Source organism: Mastomys coucha, unplaced genomic scaffold (genome assembly GCF_008632895.1).
Source record: "Mastomys coucha isolate ucsf_1 unplaced genomic scaffold, UCSF_Mcou_1 pScaffold22, whole genome shotgun sequence".
Taxonomy (NCBI): domain Eukaryota; kingdom Metazoa; phylum Chordata; class Mammalia; order Rodentia; family Muridae; genus Mastomys; species Mastomys coucha.
Genome location: NW_022196905.1, coordinates 62,176,284 through 62,197,255, shown reverse-complemented (window position 1 = coordinate 62,197,255; position 20,972 = coordinate 62,176,284). Strand labels below are relative to the sequence as shown.

Below are 20,972 nucleotides of genomic sequence, written 5' to 3'. Positions count from 1 at the left end.
CATCATGGGAAGAAAGAATTGGGGGCTGGGCCTGATCACTAGGAGGCATTCACATTTGCTCTCTTGTTGGGAAGCCGAGGAGGGATGCTGCTGTGGTGACCATCTTCGTTTAAGTTTAGTTCATAACCTTGAATGTGGGAGGGTGTCGCCATCTTCAGGGTGTTTCTTTGCTCATTGATTAAACCTTCCTGAGAACACCCTCAAAGACACACCCAGAGTTATGTTTCTGTGCTGTTTGACTTCTAGTCAAGTTGATAGTGGAGATGGATTTGTTTTCCCTCTCATCCTTTCATCCCCTCTAATTTCCTCCCATCTGCTTTCACCCCCTGGAAAACATTTTTAAAGAGTTTTTGTTATGGATATGAAACTACAAAAGAAATTATTTGTTACCTGGTTCAATTCCATCCATTTTCCTGTCTCTTCTAGAACAGATCATGACACAGCAAATAAAATTCATTAATCTTATAAAACTATAAGCATAATGCCCCATTCTTGGGTCATGTTCTAAAAGTACATAGCACCAATAAAAGTAACATGTATTTGTCATTTATTCCTTTAATTACTTTGAGTTCTTATAGATGTAGGATGAAATATAATATTTTAAATTAAGTTTGTATCAGCCAAAACTAAATTATAAGAAAATATTTATAGCATTGACCATTGAACAACATGTGCATATCATAATAGAGATTTTAATTATATTTTTCTAGCATCTCTGTCTCATTTTTATGGTAATCAAAAGGACTAAATGAGCACAGCAAAATCAATAATAACAGCAAATAAACAATTTTTCTTTTGTCTTTGAGCTATAAAATCAGTCTTCTCTGTTTTCTGTATGACCTTTGTCTTTGACCTTGTAGATTCATTTGCACATTATAAACAAAATCAAATGTTAACCACTCTAAGGAAGGAGTATGATTCCTTAATTAATGCTTTAATAAAATTTCCTTTGTAACTCTGTAATGTCAATATAGTTATAATTACACTAAGATAATTATATTGTAAATTTTAATTATAATTAATTAGTAATCTGAGTCATTTTAGATAGCTAATTATGGCTCTAGCCTAATTCCTCATAGTAGATATGTTTCTTCTATAATAAGAAATATATATTTTTTGCTTAAAAAGCACATTATTCATTTAAGAAGTTTTTGTATCATGAAAAATGAGTGGATATTACTGATTCATTTCATTAAGTTACACCAAGACGGTGCTAGAAGTAGGTTCTTATGAATCCCATTTCTGTGAAGTTTCACAGAAATATTTGTAATTTGAATTATGCCAAGATAGAATTCTGCTACTAATGTTTCATATTTTAAAAGAAAATCTGTTATTAATGAGTGACCAACTCTTATACATCTGGTAATTGAATATGGGTTTCCATCAGGATTTCAAATCTCCAATGTAAATTTTTGATGTAGCAATTTAGCTGTATTTACAAGGAAGGTTTAAAACTTTATCTTCATCTTGAAATGGTTTCATGAACAGCATTTTACTATGTTCCTCTTAATTTTTCTTGCTTCAATGTTAAAAGAAGAAATACACTGCTGCTGTCTTTGAAATATTAATTTTGAACTAAAGTGCATTATGAAGTGACAGGAGAAGCTGACGGCAGCTTGACAGGGGCAGAATCCACTCATTATTAAATTAAGTTGTGGGAGCTCTTACAGAAATTGCTGCCCATATGTCAGAACCCTTCATATCACGTTGTGCATATCAGTGAAAGGTGCATCTTAAAAGTTCCTGCTGTACATATTAACTTTGAGTAGCAACGAGCACAATTCTTGAGAAGTCAGAGGCCTAATAACGTACGTGACTTATTCTCTGTTCTGCTGTGTTGTTTAATTCTTTTGAAAGCTAATCTGCTTTCTGGGTTTCTCTCTAAAACGTTTGTAGTATTCATATTACTAATAATGTTTTTCCCTTACACCATAGTGGTGTGGCATCTCATTCTGGGCCTATCTTCTTAATTAAAAATAATCTAAATTATCAGTGAATTATTTAGAATATCCACTTCAGAGGATAATGCAACCTCAGTCTTTGTTTTGAAATGGGAAAAAAAGAAAACAATTTAAGGTTAATTGGTGGGTGGTTGGTCTGAAGTGGCTAGACCACACTATTAGAAGAATTAATGAGCTAGAAAACAAGGAGAAGTTTTGAAATACACACTGTTCTACCTTCACATATGATGTAAAATGCTGGGTGGTGAGCAACCTTTAATAAACACAAACACTTCAGCACCATTAGACACTTAACCGAAAACTTTCCATAGATAGGCATCTTGGCTTATTCCTTCAGAGTATGAAGCATTTGGGGATCACATTTTGCACTGATGTTTTTAAATAATGTTCCTAGCACCATTCTCAGAATTATTTCAAGGAGTTCAGTAAAGAATTCTGAGATTTTATTAGCAATTTAGCACATACTGTAACTTAGGCTAATCTCTGTACCATGGAAAAAATCTATATATGTTGCCTGCTTTCCCAAATATTTGAGATTATAAATGGAAAACCTTGCAATATGCATAAGGCATGCTATTATTGTTATAACTCTCATCTTATGAGTTTAAATTTGAACAAAGTAGAATAGTCCTGAAAAAAAAAAAAACTAATACAGATGAAACACATCCCTTCTACTAAAACACTAGAATAAATGACAAGTTGAGATTAGGTTGAAAACAGTAATAATAATAAGGTAATCAAAATCCACTAAGACAAAAGGAATGGGCATGTATGTCCCTGTTACTCAAGATACCCAATGGTGGTATTTTTTTTCTTTTATTTCAATATACTATTCTCATAATATACTCAAAAATACATATAGATTATACTCTTTTGTCTGACATACACCATAGATTTTCAACATTTATAAATATTAACCTAAAACATTCATTCTTTCATTAATTTATGCATTAAACATTACAGTGGCAGTCCCTCCTGATGTTTATATCCAACACATCACTTATCTTGTTTCTGGAAGAAATGTTCCAGTTATACTTCATTATTATTTGCAGGTTTGCAAAATTTATTTTTCTCATATCCTTTGTATACACACACTATATTTATATTTTATATGGTTCATAATCACTCATCAAACAGGTGGAAGTCCCCTAAAGAATTAGTGACCTGGTCGCCCTAACATTCTACCATTAAGGAGGTTCCTGTTCAGATCTTCTTCTTGAATGTCTCAGGAATTCAATCAGATGCCTTCATATCTGAATGCTCTTTGTACAGAACTGTAAGGAGCTTCTCTTTCCTTCTCCTCATGAGCAATTTAACACATCCCATGAACTTCCCAGTCTTGAGCAACCATAATTACTTGCTTCTTCACCTGTGCCATGCAATAGATCATGGAGCTAGCTAAGTAAGATATTGTTAATGGCTCAGAGCAGTTAATACATCTACTTCTACTATAGCCTGGCATTTATTCTCTTAAATAAAGTAAGTACACAGAGCACCAAGCATATTCTTATACACAGACAGGCAAGGGGGAGCCAGAGAAGAGCTTACTTCATGCAGATTAGTATAGTTTAAAACAGATCAAACTTGTATTATGTGGTGGATAATTGATGACTTATAGGTTAATACTAATTCTTCCAATTAGTATTGAATAGTGGATGAAAGTACTAAAAAGTAAGTTTTGATTACGCTGTCTATGTACTTAAGAAATGGAGATTTTTTTCCAAAAAGAAATGAAGGTATCTGAGAACAGGTACATTCTGAAAGAAAAAAAAAATTTCACTGCTGTGGAGTGGGATCTTGGCATTTGAATAACAGAAAATAGAGAGTAGAAATGAATGCACCTGTAGACAGAGGAGTCCTTGCAATAAATTCAGTGTTTTGATAGGGATTATAGCTGTGGGAAAAACCAAAGTGCAATGGAGGAAGTATTTTTAAAGGATGCAATAAGATAGCTTCATGTGTCAAGCTACCAAGAAGGATTTAAAATAATTCAGTTCCTAAGTACATGATTGTATACTTGATTATGATGATTTTGTTTTTGAAAAAAATAACACTATAGATAGAAGAACTGATTGGAATGAAAAAGAATATAAGGCTCAGGAGATGCATCAGTGATTTCGAATCATATTCTGCTATTGCAGAAGATCTGGGTTTGAGTCCCAACTTCCAGGCCAGGCAATTCATAACCACCTGTAATTCTAGCTCTAGGATATTTGATTCCTGCTTCTGTCCTGCCTAAGCACATACTTGCCTCAACCCTGCACCAAACATGTATTTACATAATTTAAAAGATGAATAAAAATAAGTGGAAAGCCATAGCAATAATATTTTTTTAGCAAATGATTTTAAAAGAATAGGATAAGGCAAGAAAATAAAAACATAGGACAGAATAACAATGAATGAAGAGGTGATAGGGTTGTGTGGTGTCAGTTATAGGACAAGGGTTATTAAGTGATTACTCCTATATTAGATTGTGTGCTTTTTATATGTATTGGAGTAGGTTGTCTGCTGTGTTTGTTTGCATAATGAGAAAGAAAATATATTGGATTATCTATGATGTAAGGAAACTATTCAACCTCATCCAGATGGTATTTTATGTATATGAATTGAAAGACATAGGATAGGTATTGCAATCATTTAAAAAAAATATTAAAGGACATTAGTGTAAAGAAGGGAACAGCCAGCAAACATTTCCCTGAAAGATGAAGATAGCATCCGTTGGAGGTACTTGTAAGTTTTTCCTACCTTCATGGATATCCCCAAAAGGTAATATTTTGCAGTAATATATATATATTGACCATATCATTAGGGATGTGCTTCCATGGAAACAGGATGGCATGTTCAAAGATTCTGCAAGAAAGGGTATAATAATAGAGAAATTGAAGTCCTATATTTAAACCCAATGTACCTTGACATTAATGATTTAGCCATGCTTACATGAATAGGCTGAGATAACTCAGCAACTGGTAAGAGACAGGCACTCAACCAGACTCAGGTTCGTTTGTAAAACTGCCAAAAATGTGGGAACTTCAGAGAGACATAAAAGCATTCTCTAGAATCATTGGAGGTCTGAGGTCTGCAGTTACTTTCACAGAGATTAAAGTGACATATCAGAAAGTCTCTGCTCTTGCATAAGCATTGGGGGAGTGCTGGCTTCACCCAGCCTATGGTGACAACTATGCTCTTTATTTGCGGTGGAATCATTCCTGTCTTAGCCTTCAAGCTCACATTCTGGTCTGTCCTTCTTTGTGAGCTAATAACCCTCTTCTTGCCTATTGGAAAGAAATATCTCATTGATTTAAGGGGTCTAAGCAAAATAATCTAGTATATTTCCACCACTGCAAAATTTTTGATTATGTCTGCAAAGACTTTTGTCACAAAAAAAAAAAAAAAAAAAAAATGACACTGAACAGGCTCCTCTCTTGCCTTAGGAAACTGTTTCATTTTTAGTTTTTGTTTTGAATACATATGTATATATATATATATGTATTTATATATATATATATACATATAGTACACGATACAAGGTTTCAAAAGGACTCTTTTATGCCGGTAAGAAATATGCTTTGATAACACTTACCCCATAACTTCTTCCTGTTATTTTCTTCCACTCCGTCATCTATCAGCCCCACCTCATTTAACTAAAGAGTTTTGCTTCGCCATTAAAGCCATATATACATATATAACTTTCTGTATCTACAGAAACCGAGGACCCATCAATGAGAGAGGATGCTATATTTGGCTTTCTGGCTTTCTGACTTTCTGTTTCTGATTTAGTTTGTTTAAAGTGACAATTTCCAGTTATAGTTATTTTCCTGAAAATGACATCCTATCTTCTTCATGACTGAATAAGCATACATTATGTTTGTAAACTACAACTTCTTTTAATTATTATTGTTATTTTTCGTTAACCTTTTTTTTAACAGTCTAGTCATTATTTTCTTCCTAGTCTGCCCTCTGACTCTTTCTCATCCCATACCTCTTCCTCCATCTCCAAGAGGATATCCCTACCCAGCCCACCCCACCCTACCAGACCTCTCCACTCCCTGGGGCCTAAAGTCTCTGGAGGGTTAGGTATATCTTCTCTCATTGAGACAAGACAAAGCATATGTGCTGTACATGTGTCAGGGGCCTCAGACCAGCTCATGTATGCTGCCTGGTCAGTGGCTCAGTGTCTGAGAGATGTTATGGTCCAGGTTAGTTGAGACTTCTGGCCTTCTTATGGGGTCGCTCTCCTCCTCAGCTTCTTCCAGTTTTCCCCAATTCAACCATGTGGATTCTGTCCATTGGTTGGGTGTAAGTATTTTCATCTGACTCTTTCTGTTCCTTGTTGGGCTTCTCAGAGGGCAGCCATGCTAGACTCCTGTCTGTAAGTACACCATAGCATCAGTAATAGTGTCTGGCCTTAGAACCACTCCTTGAACTAGATCCCCATTTAAGCCTGTCACTGGACATCCTTTCCCTCAGGCTTTTCTCCATTTTTTGTCCCTGAAATTCTTTTAGACAGAAACAATTCTGGGTCAGAGTTTTGGACTGTAGGATGGTAACCCCAACCCTCCACTTGATGCTCTCTCTTTCTACTGGAGTAAACTCTCCAAGTTCCCTCTTCTCACTGATGGGCATTTCATCTAAGGTTCCCTCCCTGTGAGTCCTGAACATGTCTCTCCTCTCAGGTCTCTAGTACATTCTGGAGGGTTCCCACACATCTTACCTCCAAGGTTGCCTTTTTTCATTGTTTCTGCTGGACCTTGGGAAACAATACTGAAACTCATTGTTTCAGTATTGTTTCCCCTAATACAATCATGTTCCCCTTTTCCCCTCCCTATCCCTTCTCCCACCCAGATCCCTCCCTCTGTCCCTGATGATTTCTTTCTTCTCCCTCCCAAGTGGGATTGAGGCATCCTCACTTGAGCCCTTTGGCTTGTTAACCTTTTTGAGTTCTGTGGATTCTATCCTGGGAATTCTGTACGTTTTTGACTAATATTCACTTTTTTTTTTTTTTTGAGACAGGGCTTCTCTGTATAGCTCTGGCTGTGTCCTGGAACTCACTCTGTAGACCAGGCTGGCCTCGAACTCAGAAATCCACCTGCCTCTGCCTCCCAAGTGCTGGGATTAAAGGCGTGCGTCACCACCACCCGGCTATCCACTTCTTAATGAGTACATACCATGGGTGTCCTTTTGGGTCTGAGTTACCTCACTAAGGAAGATATTTCTAGTTCTATCCATTTACCTGCATAATGTTCCCGTTCTTAATAGATGAGTAATATTCCCTTGTGTAAATGAACCACATTTTCTGTATCCATTTTTCCATTGTAAGACTCGTTTCCAGCTTCTTCCTATCACAAATAAGGCTGCTATGAACATAGTGGAACACATGTCCCTGTAAGCCACAGCTTCTTTATTAATTCTTCTGTTGATAAACATTTGGATTTTAGTTCTATAACTTGACTATTGTGATGGATTTTTACAAATATTTTTCTTAATTTTTAAAAATGTATTTACACTTTAAGTTTTTATATATGTATATGTTATATGTAGATCAGGTATTCATCATATTTTATGAATGAATTATGAATGATGAACAAAAGGATACAAATATATATATGTGCGTGTGTATGTATATTAATGCATATGCTTTCATAAACTTGAAAGAGTATCAGAATATCTAGTAATCTATGAAACAGTCACTGTATAATGTTAGAAAAGTTAAGTGAGTGGGTCAGTGGTAGAGAACTTATCTGGTATGTATAAAGTCCTGGGATCTATTCTCAGAACTGCAAGACAAAAGTAAAAATGCCATTTTCACCACTAAATTATGATTCTTTCTTACAGAAACTCTCAATCTCTGTGTCTCTCCAATGTCTCTTTCATCTCTGTCTCTCATCATATCTCTCCCTATTACAGCTACATTTACCCAAGGTAAATGTCTTCCTCATTGAAATTTTGACAGAAAACCACCATAGCAGACTGATACCACATTTTTCATCCTTCTGAAACAAGGTAGCAAATTTACTTTCTAAAGATCTAGCTAGTAGGTATTGGCACTTCTACTGTGAACACAGTTTTGCTATTTTCAAAGACAAACACTTGCTTTTATTGCACCACAAAATGAAATTAGACTCTGCTGTGCACATGCATGCTTCTGTTTCCCATTCAGCCTCGTGGTTATGTACCAAATGACTTCCATAAGAGACATTTATTCATCTCAAAGGGAAAGGAGGCAGCACTCACATAAAATAGCAAGGCAACTACATGAAGTTATGTAATTGCACATTATTGGAAATATTTGAAAACATTCATGGCCAAATGAGCACTTCAGATCTGCAGAGATCTGACAGACAAAAATCCCCCAAACCCTGCCTTTCTCCTGGCAATTATTCTGCCCCTTGAATCTAAGTCTTGGTCTGTTGTTGGCTTCTTTACTTTTCACAAATTTAATTATGTTATTATTGTCTTTCCAAAAGAGTTTGCCTGTGAATCTCTGATAGGCCTTGTACTTGCTGTGTATTGATGGGTTTGAAATGAGCAATCCTCCTGCCCCACTTCACAAGTGTTGTAATTGCAGGTAGGCTTTACCATCTGTCCTACTCTAAATCTGTCTTCACCAAGAGCCTTATTTCAAAGCTGGGAAGAACTCTGAACTCAGTCTTTGAAGTACTTGCTATGGAATGCCATGAGGACTAGAGTTAGACCCCAGCGCACAATTTCTTTTTTCTTCTTCCTCTTTTTTTTTTCAAGACAGGGTTTCTCTGTGTAGCCTTGGCTGTCCTGGAATTCACTCTGTAGACCATGCTGGCCTCAAACTCAGAAATCCACCTGCCTATGCCTCCCAAGTGCTGGGATTAAAGATGTGCACCACCACTGCGTGGCTAGATACCCCAGCACACAATTTCAAAGCCAGGTGCCATGGTGCATATGTGTAATCTTATAGGAGGGAACAAGAGACTGAGATGTTCCCTGGCCATCCATTCTAGCCCTGTAAATTAGCCCTGGCCATTGAGAGACAGTGTCCCCTGAAACAAGATATACAGGTCTTGAGGAATGGTGTTCAAGATTGAACCCCTGCCTACATACACAAACATGCACACACACACACACACACACACACACACACTGAGAGAGGGGGGTATCAAAAAGTTGAGGGGTAGTCTGGGGTGGGTGGCAGAAAAGGTGAATATGAGCTAAAGAAGAGTGATATACATATATGAAAATGTCTTAATAGAAAATATACTTTTCATCAAATTTGAAGCAGTTGTTTTTGAATAAGGGGCAAGCATAATTTATACCACTACTGTTTTATGTTCATATAAATTTGTTATACATAACACACCATATGAACAACTTCCATTCTTACTTATAGAGCATCTTCTCTCCCCACCACAGGCCCCAAGCAATCAGAGATATTGTCAAGACAACGTCTCATTAATCCTTACCAAGGATCTTGTAGTTGTTATGATGCTAGTTTCATAGATGTGAAACAAGCAAGCATATGCCTTTGTTCACAAATTTCAAAAACAGATAAAAAGATAAATCATTCTAACTTTGTGCCGTGTCAGTTAAGAGGAGGTCATTAGAAGGAGGTGGCTAATGTGATACATGAAAAATACCCAACATCTATAATAAGGAATGGTGGATTCAAATAGAGGAAACTGAAGGGTTCCATAGTCTTAATTAAAAGATCCCAAAGGAACCTGAGCAGCTCTGTTTCTGTTGTTCGTTAGTTTGTTTTAAGCACCAGAGTGGTGATAAGGCATAGAATCTTAGCTTCCATGGATGTAGTTTGAAGATCATTCTTAAATATAGGGCCCTGGTGAAGGCTCTCTAACAATTTTCCAGATGACTAGGTCTCTGGGTGGATAGATTGACTGAATACATTTTTTTTCTAGACACACACTGCAGCAACTATGGAAGTGACATAGAATATTCATGTGCAGAGCATAGAAAACCATTTTCTAATTATGTGTGGACTTAAAATACTTATTTCTCTTAAATAAACTAAAGGGGAAAGCAGGGCATTCTCCCTTAAATGATATGTTCACTAGGTACAAATTGTAATAGTTTCTTTATGGAAACCACCAGAGATCGTTTTCACTGACTTGCCTGGGGATTTTCTCACTCCTGTGATATCACTTGAGCCTAACTATACTTATGTATATATTTTTAAGTTTATACTCATGAAACAAAATAAAATCTTTAAAAATAAATCAGCCCGTATGTTTTTATAGTATTTTTGTAACTATTACTTGGACTGTGAGTCAGGAATTACAAGAAAATTATTTCTCCTCCTAAGTAACTGTAATAATATGATGCGTGCATACACACACACGTGTGTGTGTGTGTGTGTGTGTGTGTGTGTATGTGTGTGCCTGTGTGTGTGTGTAGCTTATAAGGGTAGTGAATGTGTGTATTATGTATTTGGTCTGTGTTAAGTGTATAAATGCCTAAAATGTGTATGTATTTTGTCTGTTTTGAGACAAAACATAGAATCAAATATGAAATAGGAAAATCAATGTACACAGGAAAACCATTATTTAAAACAAAACAAAAAATCTAATATTTTGATATGAATTTAAACTAACTACATGTGGGTCATTAAGAGAAGAACATTCATCCAACTGTGAAAAGTTTTTAGTCTGAAAGCGGTATTTGAAATAAGCTTTAAACCTTTCTTATTTTTTTTATTTATTTGTTTGGTTTTGAAACAAAACATCTCTATAGAGCTCTGGTGGTCTTGAGCATTATTACATAGATCAGGCCAGTGTATGGCACATGTCCAGTGGGCTTTGAGACCTTAAGAAAAAGCCATAAGATTGGAGGAGTTAGAGGAGAGGGCACTATAATCAGAATGTATTTTATGAAAACATCTATTTTCAATAAAAAAAAAATAGAAAAAAAAAGATCACTATGAGAGGCTTCCTTTAACAAATGCTTCACTAGACAAATATTTTCTTATCATAATGTTATATTGAATTTTCTTATGTAGTTTAGTAATAGTTTTAGAGATCATACAAATAACTTTTCTGAACTACCTGAGTGAATCTAAGAAACACAAGCAATTGTTTTTGTGTTTATAAAATGATAATTCTTTAAAGGAGATAGGGAACACACACACACACACACACACATATTGGGAAATGTGAAATCATTGGGATCATGTCTTTGAAGATATTGGGGTGCCTATCTCTCGTCTGTCTTCTACATCCTGGGTGTCAGGTACTAAGTCCCTCCATTGACATGAAGTGAGTACTCAACCACCTCCCCTCTACCATGATTTTCTGCCTTTGCGTGAGATTCGAGCAAAGGAGCCTTTTGATCATTGATGGAAGCAGTTGAAATTGTGAACAAAAATAAATATTCCTTACTCAGAGTTATCTAGAGTATTTTTTCTCAAACATGAAAACATGATTAGCATCCAACTTTGTGGTCAGCTAGGAGACTCCTTAATGATATAACAAGTGGTGAATACAAGCTGCCAGGTGAAGGGTGGTGTCACTATACGTACAACACAAAATAAGAGGCAGGAAGATTAAGACATTTGTGAAGCAATCCCTCTGATCAAAGAGAAGAAGGAACACAAAAAGGCACAGTTTCTGTCTCTATAGAATCTCTATTTTGCAGTAGAAGACAGAATAAATAAATAAAATATAATAAAAAACAATTACTAGGATAATGAGAAGAGTAAGCTAGTAAGAAACATGCCCATATGGACATGCAGGAAGTACTAATTTCCGCTTTAATTATGCTGTTCTTTTTCCTTCCTTCCATCCTTTAGTCCTTCTTTCCTTCCTTCCTAGATATTTCTTTGTTCTCAGTCTGTCTCTTTTGTTATCCAATATGTTTTAATTCAAATACAATTACACCATTCCCCTCTCTGCCTTTCTTCTTTCCGACCCCTCCCATAGGCCTTCCCTCCAATCCTCTATTTGCCTCTATCTTCTCACCTCAATGGCTAGATTTATTTTGATACACACACACACACACACACACACACACACACACAAACTTACTGAGTCTGTTTATGTTGTTTGTGCATATACAGGTTTAGGGATGACTGTTTTGTAGTCAATAAACAGGGGATCATTCCTGTAACTACCAAATTCTCCCTCTGTCAGCAGTCACTAAATTTTCTTTGTCTAGGGATGGAGCTCTGAGATTCTTACCTTTCTGTGTTAGTATATCTATTGCTTTTGTCAGCCATTTTTAGGATATATAGCCTCAGTGTAGACTTCCTGATTCTGTGGTTCTTAAATCTTTCTTACCCTCTTCTAGCATGTTCCCTGCCTTAGAGTCAGAATTTGTGTTAAACATGTAGCCACAGAGCCTGGGATCTCTGTAATCCATTGATCTCTGAATTATATCCAATTGTTGTTTCCTTTAACGATTTCAATTTCCTATAAAAGGAAGTTTCTTTGATGAGGGGTGAGGACTACACTTATCTGTGATTGTAAAGATAAGTTTTAGAATGTAATTAAGAATTATGGTAGTCTAGTAAAGTGGTCATATTAGGATATGTTTCAAAATCCTTAACTCCACTATCCCTTTATAGTTGGATGTTTCTAATAAAACTATGCTTCTATTTCTGTTGAGCAGACCTTAATTCCAATAAGACAGCTATTGGTTACCACTAAGATAAGTGAGCCATCATTGCAATTTAAAGGATATTTCACCATTCTGATCAGTGTTGTGGTTCACAGGCATAATGGGTGGATAGACCCATTGTCTACTTCCTGTATTTGGCAGCTTGCATAGTGTCTTTGGCTATTATGAAATCAAGACCACAGGAATGAGGTTTTTTCCCAAGTCAGATCTAGCTCAAATGAACTGAGTTCATCATAAGTATACAATATCTTCAGCAATAGAGATTTATCCTTAATCTCTAAGAGACAACCCAGGACAATATCAATACTGTATATTGTTTTGCCAGTCACATGGACTTCCCTGACCAATCACTTGAAAAGGTATTGCTCATGACTGGGGGGGTTATAGGTTATCTATTGCACTTGTGCGGAAATTGTCAGTTTGAGATTCATAACTTTACTTAAAACTATAGATAATATGATAAATATTGCAAACATTATATATAATTTTAGGTTAATATAAAATAACTCCTGAGGCTTTATCAAACAGTATTGGTGTTTCTTTATCTTAATTCATCTGCCATAAATGTGGTAATTCCAATAAAAATAGTAGAAATATACAGAAATGCCTTCATTTTCCATAATATTTATTAGTTTTTCTTGATTTAAATAGTCTTTTACTTGAAGATGAATGCCTTTCCTATGTGAAGCTTCAATTCAGCATTTTTAAGTAATCCATGAAAAATGTTTTCTGTTTCTTCATTCAAATCAACAACATTATAGTTTTTCACATCTGTGAATGCAGTATTTAAGCTTCAGTTATGTATATATTCATATACGAGACAAGTTCAGACTAATTGATTCTAGGACCATTGCCAGAGATCAGGTACATTTTTAGTTTCCTCTAGATAATTGTTCTACATACATATGGATATTTAACAAAGTTTTGTCGAATCTTAAACCTTTGTTTTTTCCCATCTTCTATGCTACTGCTTAATACTTACAGAGCTTACGATGTGCTGCTCTTTCTATTCAAGCACCACATAACCATTCATACACAATAGAATTTAGCACCTCTAAAAGGTAATTTTCCTTCTGGGAATTACATCTGTTGCAGAGAAATTTTACATATCCAGTATTTTCAATCATCACTAAGCATAGAAAGAGATTAAAGTACAATTTGTAAGGCATGAAGCTATACACAGACATCACTTATAAACACCTGTGTATTAAAAAAGGACTGTAGTGTAGTCTTATGACCAAGAATATCCACATTACTTTACAAAGCTTACATGCGTCTTGACAGATACAAGAACTGACATTTAATTTCTATACCATAAATGGCTGAAAAAGTTACTATTTTCTTCCTTTTTATTGCAATATAAGAAATCCTAATGGAATTCATCCAGAGCCTTATTTTTGCTGTTTAACACATTTGGGGCTATTGTGATATCTTCCATTCTATTTGCTTGATGCAAAATTTTTATTGTTTTTGCTACTCCTATTTTTATGGTGCCAGTGCTCAAACACAGGAATTCACTCTTGCTAAGCAGCACATTGCTGCTAAGAAACATACCTAGTTCTACAGTTGCCTTGAATTAACACTTTTGGAAAACTGATGAGGGGGCTTTTGTTTTCTTAAGTAATTCCTTCTTGAACATTAGAGTTTAATTAGAATTGCAATGGTAAATGAATCTAGACTCTGAACTAATAAGAATTTTTAAAATATTTTAAATATTTTAAAAGTTACAAATACCTTACATGTATATTAAACACACATTTAAATTTTACGGTGGTCATGTGAGCAGGTACTACCATTTTAATTTTATTTCAATAGATAAGAGTAAAAATTTAGGACCAAACACACTGAAAATAAGGACCTATTCATCTATGCAGAGTTAATGTGTGCAGAGCCAGTATTACAATGAAAGTATTTGGATTCCTCAGTCTATAAGGTCAATTTGAAATAAATAATAGTGTTCCATTTCCATTTTCAACACCCCAGCTTACTATTCTGAGCAACAACAATTAGTATTTGAACATACCAGAATCAATCAAAATACTTCATATATATTGATCACTTGCAAAAACTTGAAGAAATCCAAACAGAAGAAATTCAGTCTACCAAATTTAAAAATGTAGTTAGAGAAGAAAAAGGTTGGACACTGCTGAACTAGAGTGTAAAACCACACTGTGTATATTATGCAACCTTAGCATTCTCTTGCCTATATCTGAAGAATAAACATGCGTATATTTAAATCAATATAAGTTGATAATGTTCTTCCAGGATTAAATTTCATTTAGCTTATAAAAAGTTGTACTTGTACTTTGATATTCTATAAAATACATAGAAATTAAAATTGTTTTTCTCTTCTAGGAACTAATTTATATTCATGATAAAATATTCCTTCTTTTTCTTTTTCTTTTTCTTTTTAACTTAGATAACTTCATGATAAAAAAAGAATTTAAGGGGCTGCATTGTTGGTGTATTATTTGGGGCTATATACCCACAGTCAATTTTCTCTGCATTTTGGGCAGTTGTGTCTTTCTGTAATGGCCTCCATCTATTGCAAAATAAAGTTTCCGTGAAAAGGGTGAGAGCTACACTTATCTGTGGGTAAAGCATATTTAGAATGCAGTTCAAATTATAATTTCTATGATAGTTATTTCAAACATTTTCACAAATTATTCCCAAGAGGATGCATATTTTATTTTTCTTAACTCAGTAGTACTGGTCCCCGCCTTTAACATTTATTGAATGGTATTGCATACTTGTTGGAAAACTGACACTTTTTGAAATTGTCCTGTTATTTAGTTTACCTCAAATATCAAAAAACATATTTTGAAGGAGTATTCTCTATTAGCTATATACAGTCATCATAATAAAATTAAAACTACATGTTGCATAGCAATTTCATACTTCTCCAACAAAACAGGCAGAGAACAGAATGAAGAATTTGAGGATTCTGTTTAAATCAGCTTCTACTGGGCAGACAGCAGGAACAATGTGATCATACCTGGGGCTGAAACTGCCTTACAAAAGTGATCAATGCCATTTCCTGTTTTGTAGTGGAAAAATAATTACGCAAAGGGCAGCATCCAGGACTGTGTTTGTCCCTCAAACTGCCACAACCTCAGATTCAACACTGTAGGAATGTTTGTGTGTGGCTTCTTCAGTTTTTCACTCCCAACTAAACTAAACTAAATGAACAAAGGCCTTCCTTTCTGCATAAGAAGATTCATGATATTTTTTGAAAGGTCACTAAACTCTTAAAGGTTTCTGATATAAGTAGTAAGTTGGATTTCGGTGTGTTTGCATGTAAAAGCCAAATGTTGTTTTCCAACCTCACAGATACAGGATAGAGGAATGCTTTTTTTTTCTTCAGGTAGATATTCTTAACTTAAAATAGAAAATACAGTTTCATGAGGTTTGATTGATCTTAAAGCCTTAGCCATTAGAATTCTGTTCGGGGAATTTCCCCTTGTGCCAATGACTTCAAGGTTCTTTCCTACTTTCTCTTCTATTAGATCTCATTTTATGTTGAGGTTCTTGATCCACTTGGACTTGAGCTTTATGCAGGGTGATAAATATAGATCTATTTTCATTCTTCTACATACAGACTGCCAGTTAGACCTGCATTATTCATTGAAGATGTTTTCTTTTTCCACTGTATGTTTTTGGCTTCTTTGTCAAAGATCAAGTATCCATAGGTGTGTGGGTTTACTTCTGGGTCTGTGATTCTATTCCACTGATCGACCTGGCTGATTCTTTACCAACACCATGTGTTTTTTGTTTGTTTGTTTGTATTCACTGTTGCTTTGTACTACAGCTTGAGGTCAGGGACAATGACTTCTCCAGAAGTTCTTTTTATTGTTGAGACTTGTTTTGGCTACCCTAGGTATTTTGTTTTTCCATATGAAGTTGATAATTGCTCTTTTCATGTCTATGAAGAATTGTGTTGGAATTTTGATGGGGATTTCATTGAATCTGTAGATTACTTTTGGTAAAATGGCCCTTTTCACTATGTCAATCCTACCAATCCATGAGCATGGAAGATCTTTCCATCTTCTGAAGTCTTCTTCGATTTTTTTCAGGGATTTAAAGTTCTTGTCATATAGATCTTTCACTTGATGGTTAGGAGTTACACCAAGGTATTTTATACTACTTGTGACTATTGGGAAGAGTGTTGTTTCCTAATTTCTTTCTCAGCCTGTTTATCATTTGTGGAAAGGAAGGCTACTACTGATTTTTTTGAGTTAATTTCATATCCTGCTACTTTGCTGAAGTTGTTTATCAGCTATAGGAGTTCTCTGGTGGATTTTTGGAGGTTGCTTATGTATACTATCATATCATCCACAAATAGTCATACTTTGACTATTTCCAATCTGTATCCCCTTGATCTCTTTTTGTTGTCTAATTGCTCTTGCTAGAACTTCTAATTGAATATTTTTCTAACTTTTACTTCTTCTCGCTTTCAGGACCACCTCAGAAAATAGTGTCACCCAAACAAGAACATGAAGACAGGAAACATGACAAAGTTGCAGACAAAGGAAGTGAGAGTGGGACTTCCTGCAACGAGCTCTCCACATCCAGCTGTGACAGCCACTCAGAGGCCAGTACTCCACAGGACAACCCAGTCAACACTCAGCAGGCTGCAGCTCATCAGCCTAACACCTTAACCTTGGATAGACCCTCCCGGAAAGCACCTGTTCAGTGGATGCCACCACCAGACAAGCGCAGAAACAGCGAACTCTTTCAGTCACTCATCAGCAAGTCCCGAGAAACAAATCTCTCCAAAAAGAAGGTCTGTGAGAAGCTAAGTGTGGAAGAAGAAATGAAAAAGTGCATTCAGGATTTTAAAAAAATCCACATTCCAGATTGCTTTCCAGAGCGCAAACGCCAGTGGCAATCTGAACTGCTCCAAAAATATGGGTTGTAGTAATGATAATGTTCTGGGAGTGTTTCGATGGCATTCAATGTTTACTACAATGTCACCGCCTAACTGATGGCTGGTGTAATTCTTGCTGCTCTTTCTTTTTGTGAACAGTGGATGTGGGACAGTATTTTTTTCATTACTTTTATTGTTGTTTTTAGAAACATAATTTTAAAAATGAAACTAATAAACGTGTATCAAAATGGTGTATCTATATGATTCAAGCCATTTTGTAATAATGAACGTATAGTGTGCATGATCAAGAAACTTAGAATCTGGATTTTTGAACTGTGGTTGACTGGACATGTTTGTCATTCGGTAACTCACAAAACAACAAGGCATCATATCACACCAATTCAGACAAGAATGTGGATGAAGCGATATGAAATAAAAACTTAAATGATGGTTAAAGACCCAAATATACAACTGTTTAAATGCTAATGCAATAAAACAAGTACTATTTTTTTGCATGAACACAATGTTACAAATAAATCACAAGAAATAGGGAAGAACTGTTTGTTGCTTTGAAAGAAAAATATTAAAAATAAAGCAAATATATATACATAAATATATATATAGTTTCAGGCAAAGTCTGTAATTGCAAATTGCCTAGGAATTGATCTTTTTTGTTCCAGACCTGTGGTTCTTTTGTGTAGATGTATGGTGTTTCTGTATGTTAAGATGGTGTAAATATGCCTTATTCTGTTATGTTACAGCATCATATCCATCTATCAATGTTAGACATGATTATTTCTGTGAAATGAGTTTTTTTATATCAGACTGTGAAACTGGTATAATGATGATTTAAAAGATCCCATTATCATGTTAATCAAAATAATTGAAGGAAATGGCAAAGAGCTTTATGTGTTTATTAAAAAATGGAAAATGTGTTAGAATTACTTAATTTCTTCTGACTTTTCTTTAAAAAATATTTTTAACATCTTTGATGTTCATTTAAAACACCATATTGCAGAGCGGGTGATAAATTCAAATGTTGGAAAGATTAAACATAATTCAAATTGAGGTAGAGATCCAGATCATTGTATGTTGCTTTATAAACCCTCAGTCTACAAAAGAAGAAAGAGCTCATTTGATATTACACTGAAATTTCATTTTCACTGACAACCAGATTGAAAGGCCTCTCCAAAATAAATTGTGAAGTTATCTCTTATAAAGCAAGAGACAAAAATGTCAACAGCATGCTGAAAGGTCACTCCTGATGAAAAGTGTTTTCTTCCCCAGTGTGTGGGGACAGGCATATCTTGATCAAAAGCCACACAATTATGCTTCAAAGTTTCCACAGAAATAAATACTAAATATCATGAAGTCTGGCTAAGACAAATAGACTGAGAGAGGTAAAAATATCCTCAAGAATGAATTACAGTTTCTTGTGTTGACTTAGATGGGGAGTGGGTGGTACTTGCAACGTCCTCTCTTCAAGCAGACATTAGATATAAATACCTTCATTTGAAACTTAAAAAAAAAAACTGCATTTATTTCTGGACAGTGTTTGATTTTCATAGTATAACTATATAAACTAGTATATACTCAGGGCCATAAAAGACACCTAAAACATGACTAACTTTTAGTTAACTGTCAAGTTTTGGGAATTTCTCTTCTCTCAATTTCTGCTTATAATTTCAGGATGTTGGCAGTTTTCAGTATGGTCTGATGTACATGCAAAACACTGGTCAGGTGTGGAAATTGACAGGTTTCCAGGCTTCCCATCCAAGGTCTTTCACTTGTCCTTTAGGTAATTTGATGGGTAATAAAAGGGTTACAAAGTTACACGGATGATTTCAGAGGGTTGGGGAGGTAGCTCAGCAGGAAAAGAGCTTGTTGTACAAACATGATGGCCTTAACACCTAGGAAGGATCCAAGCTAGCAAGACAGACAAGCTGATTCTAAAACATCTGGGCTCAGGTGAGTGATTCCTTCAACACACATGGTGGAGAAAGCTGAGAGAGATATCCAATATAAAACTTTGGCTTCCATACATTCCTATACTACATATGTCTACTCACATAAGTACACATATAGATAGTATACACATACATACACACATACTCATAATAAAAATAATGAGAAGTTCTCTAGGATATAATTTATATAAATATGTAGCTATTTTTCATAGATGTGGAAAGAAAACTGAACAAAAATTATTATCCTATAGAACTAAGCAACTATTACTAAAAAATAGTAAATTTAGAATACAGAGTGACAAGCAACTTAATAAGAACAATAACCTTTAATAAGTCACACTCACTTCTAAAGACAGAGCCCAAGCAAAGATAGAAGGGGAAATTACTTAATGCTCATAATTTCCTTCTACATTCCAATTTCCTCCATATAACTTCCATATTCCAATATAAGTAGAAGCCAGCTGACCAAAAACGTATACTTATAATATCCACAAAGATTCCCTATGAGACAAAGTCCAGAAACAAATGGCAATAACTATGATTGAAAACTACCTTGCACCCTCTGTGTGTTTCGTAATGAATCAGCTCAAGTAGAATGCTAATAGAAAGAATTCAGTAAGAGCAAGTTCTCTGTTCCACTTATCTTTGCCTCCTTAGAGAATGGTGCACACAAGTCTACATTCCTTTTGAATAAACTAGACTAAAAGTTTATTTCTTGACTGCCTGAATGCCTTTTTGTAGACTTTTATTGTCAGCAAAGACCATGGGATGAAAACTACTGTATCTTAGTTTTTTTTTTTTTTTCTGTTTGGTTTTTGTTTTTTCAGACATAACCATATGGAAAACACTTGTTTGGCATGTCATCAACACATTTACAAGAATCAATTATCACCCCTTTCCTTTAGGAAGAGGCTTAAAGTCTGATTCTTTTAAACAATTTCTCTCTCAGTAGAGGCTAGAACTTGATTCACCTCGAGTAGGCATACAAGGAACCAAATGAAGTGGCTACATCAATGACATTTTTAGGGAAGAAAAAGTGACATAAAGTATCAGAGGTAAGATAGGCTGAAAGAGGTTTATACTGCTTCCTTTCCAGATGATTGGGATGTGAAATCGAGTACAAAAATGCAAAACCTGAAAGCAGCTGCTGAAACTGAAGAGTTCTTCTCCTGAGATGGTTTCCTTCTGCTAGGTATGTGGTTGAAGGGCCTTGCAGCCTCCAGTGAATCCCCAAATACCAAAAAAGGAAAGAAATGAGTCAATACAGAGAGATTCACTGTTCTAGAAAAGAGTTTTGATTAGATTTTTCAGTTTAGCTTTCATAAGTTTTGTCTTTGCTGACTATAAAAGTCTAGAAAAAGGCATTCAGGCAGTCGAGAGATAATGTGCACTCAGGAAATAGCAGAGTGGTCATTTCACAGTTTGCTTCTTACCTCATATTCTAAAACTGGGAGAGGAAGAAGCTGGCAACATGGAACCTTCACAATTTATAGATGAAAGAAGACTCTTTGCCCTTTTAAGAAGGAATGAAATGTCCACCTTTTGGTCTTCTTTCTTCTTGAGTTCCTTGTGTAATGT

At 35.2% G+C, this 20,972-nt stretch overlaps 1 protein-coding gene across 1 annotated transcript in view; it reads left to right on the top strand.

Annotated features, from left to right (window-relative positions):
- The window catches only part of Kctd8 (potassium channel tetramerization domain containing 8), a 246,349-nt gene extending 227,856 nt beyond the window's left edge, over positions 1–18,493 (top strand). The window contains exon 2 of the mRNA XM_031342553.1: positions 17,018–18,493. Within this exon, the coding sequence (XP_031198413.1) occupies positions 17,018–17,478 (461 nt within the window). The 3' untranslated portion in view covers positions 17,479–18,493. The remainder of the gene's footprint in view (positions 1–17,017) is intronic.
- Positions 18,494–20,972: the final 2,479 nt, after the last annotated feature.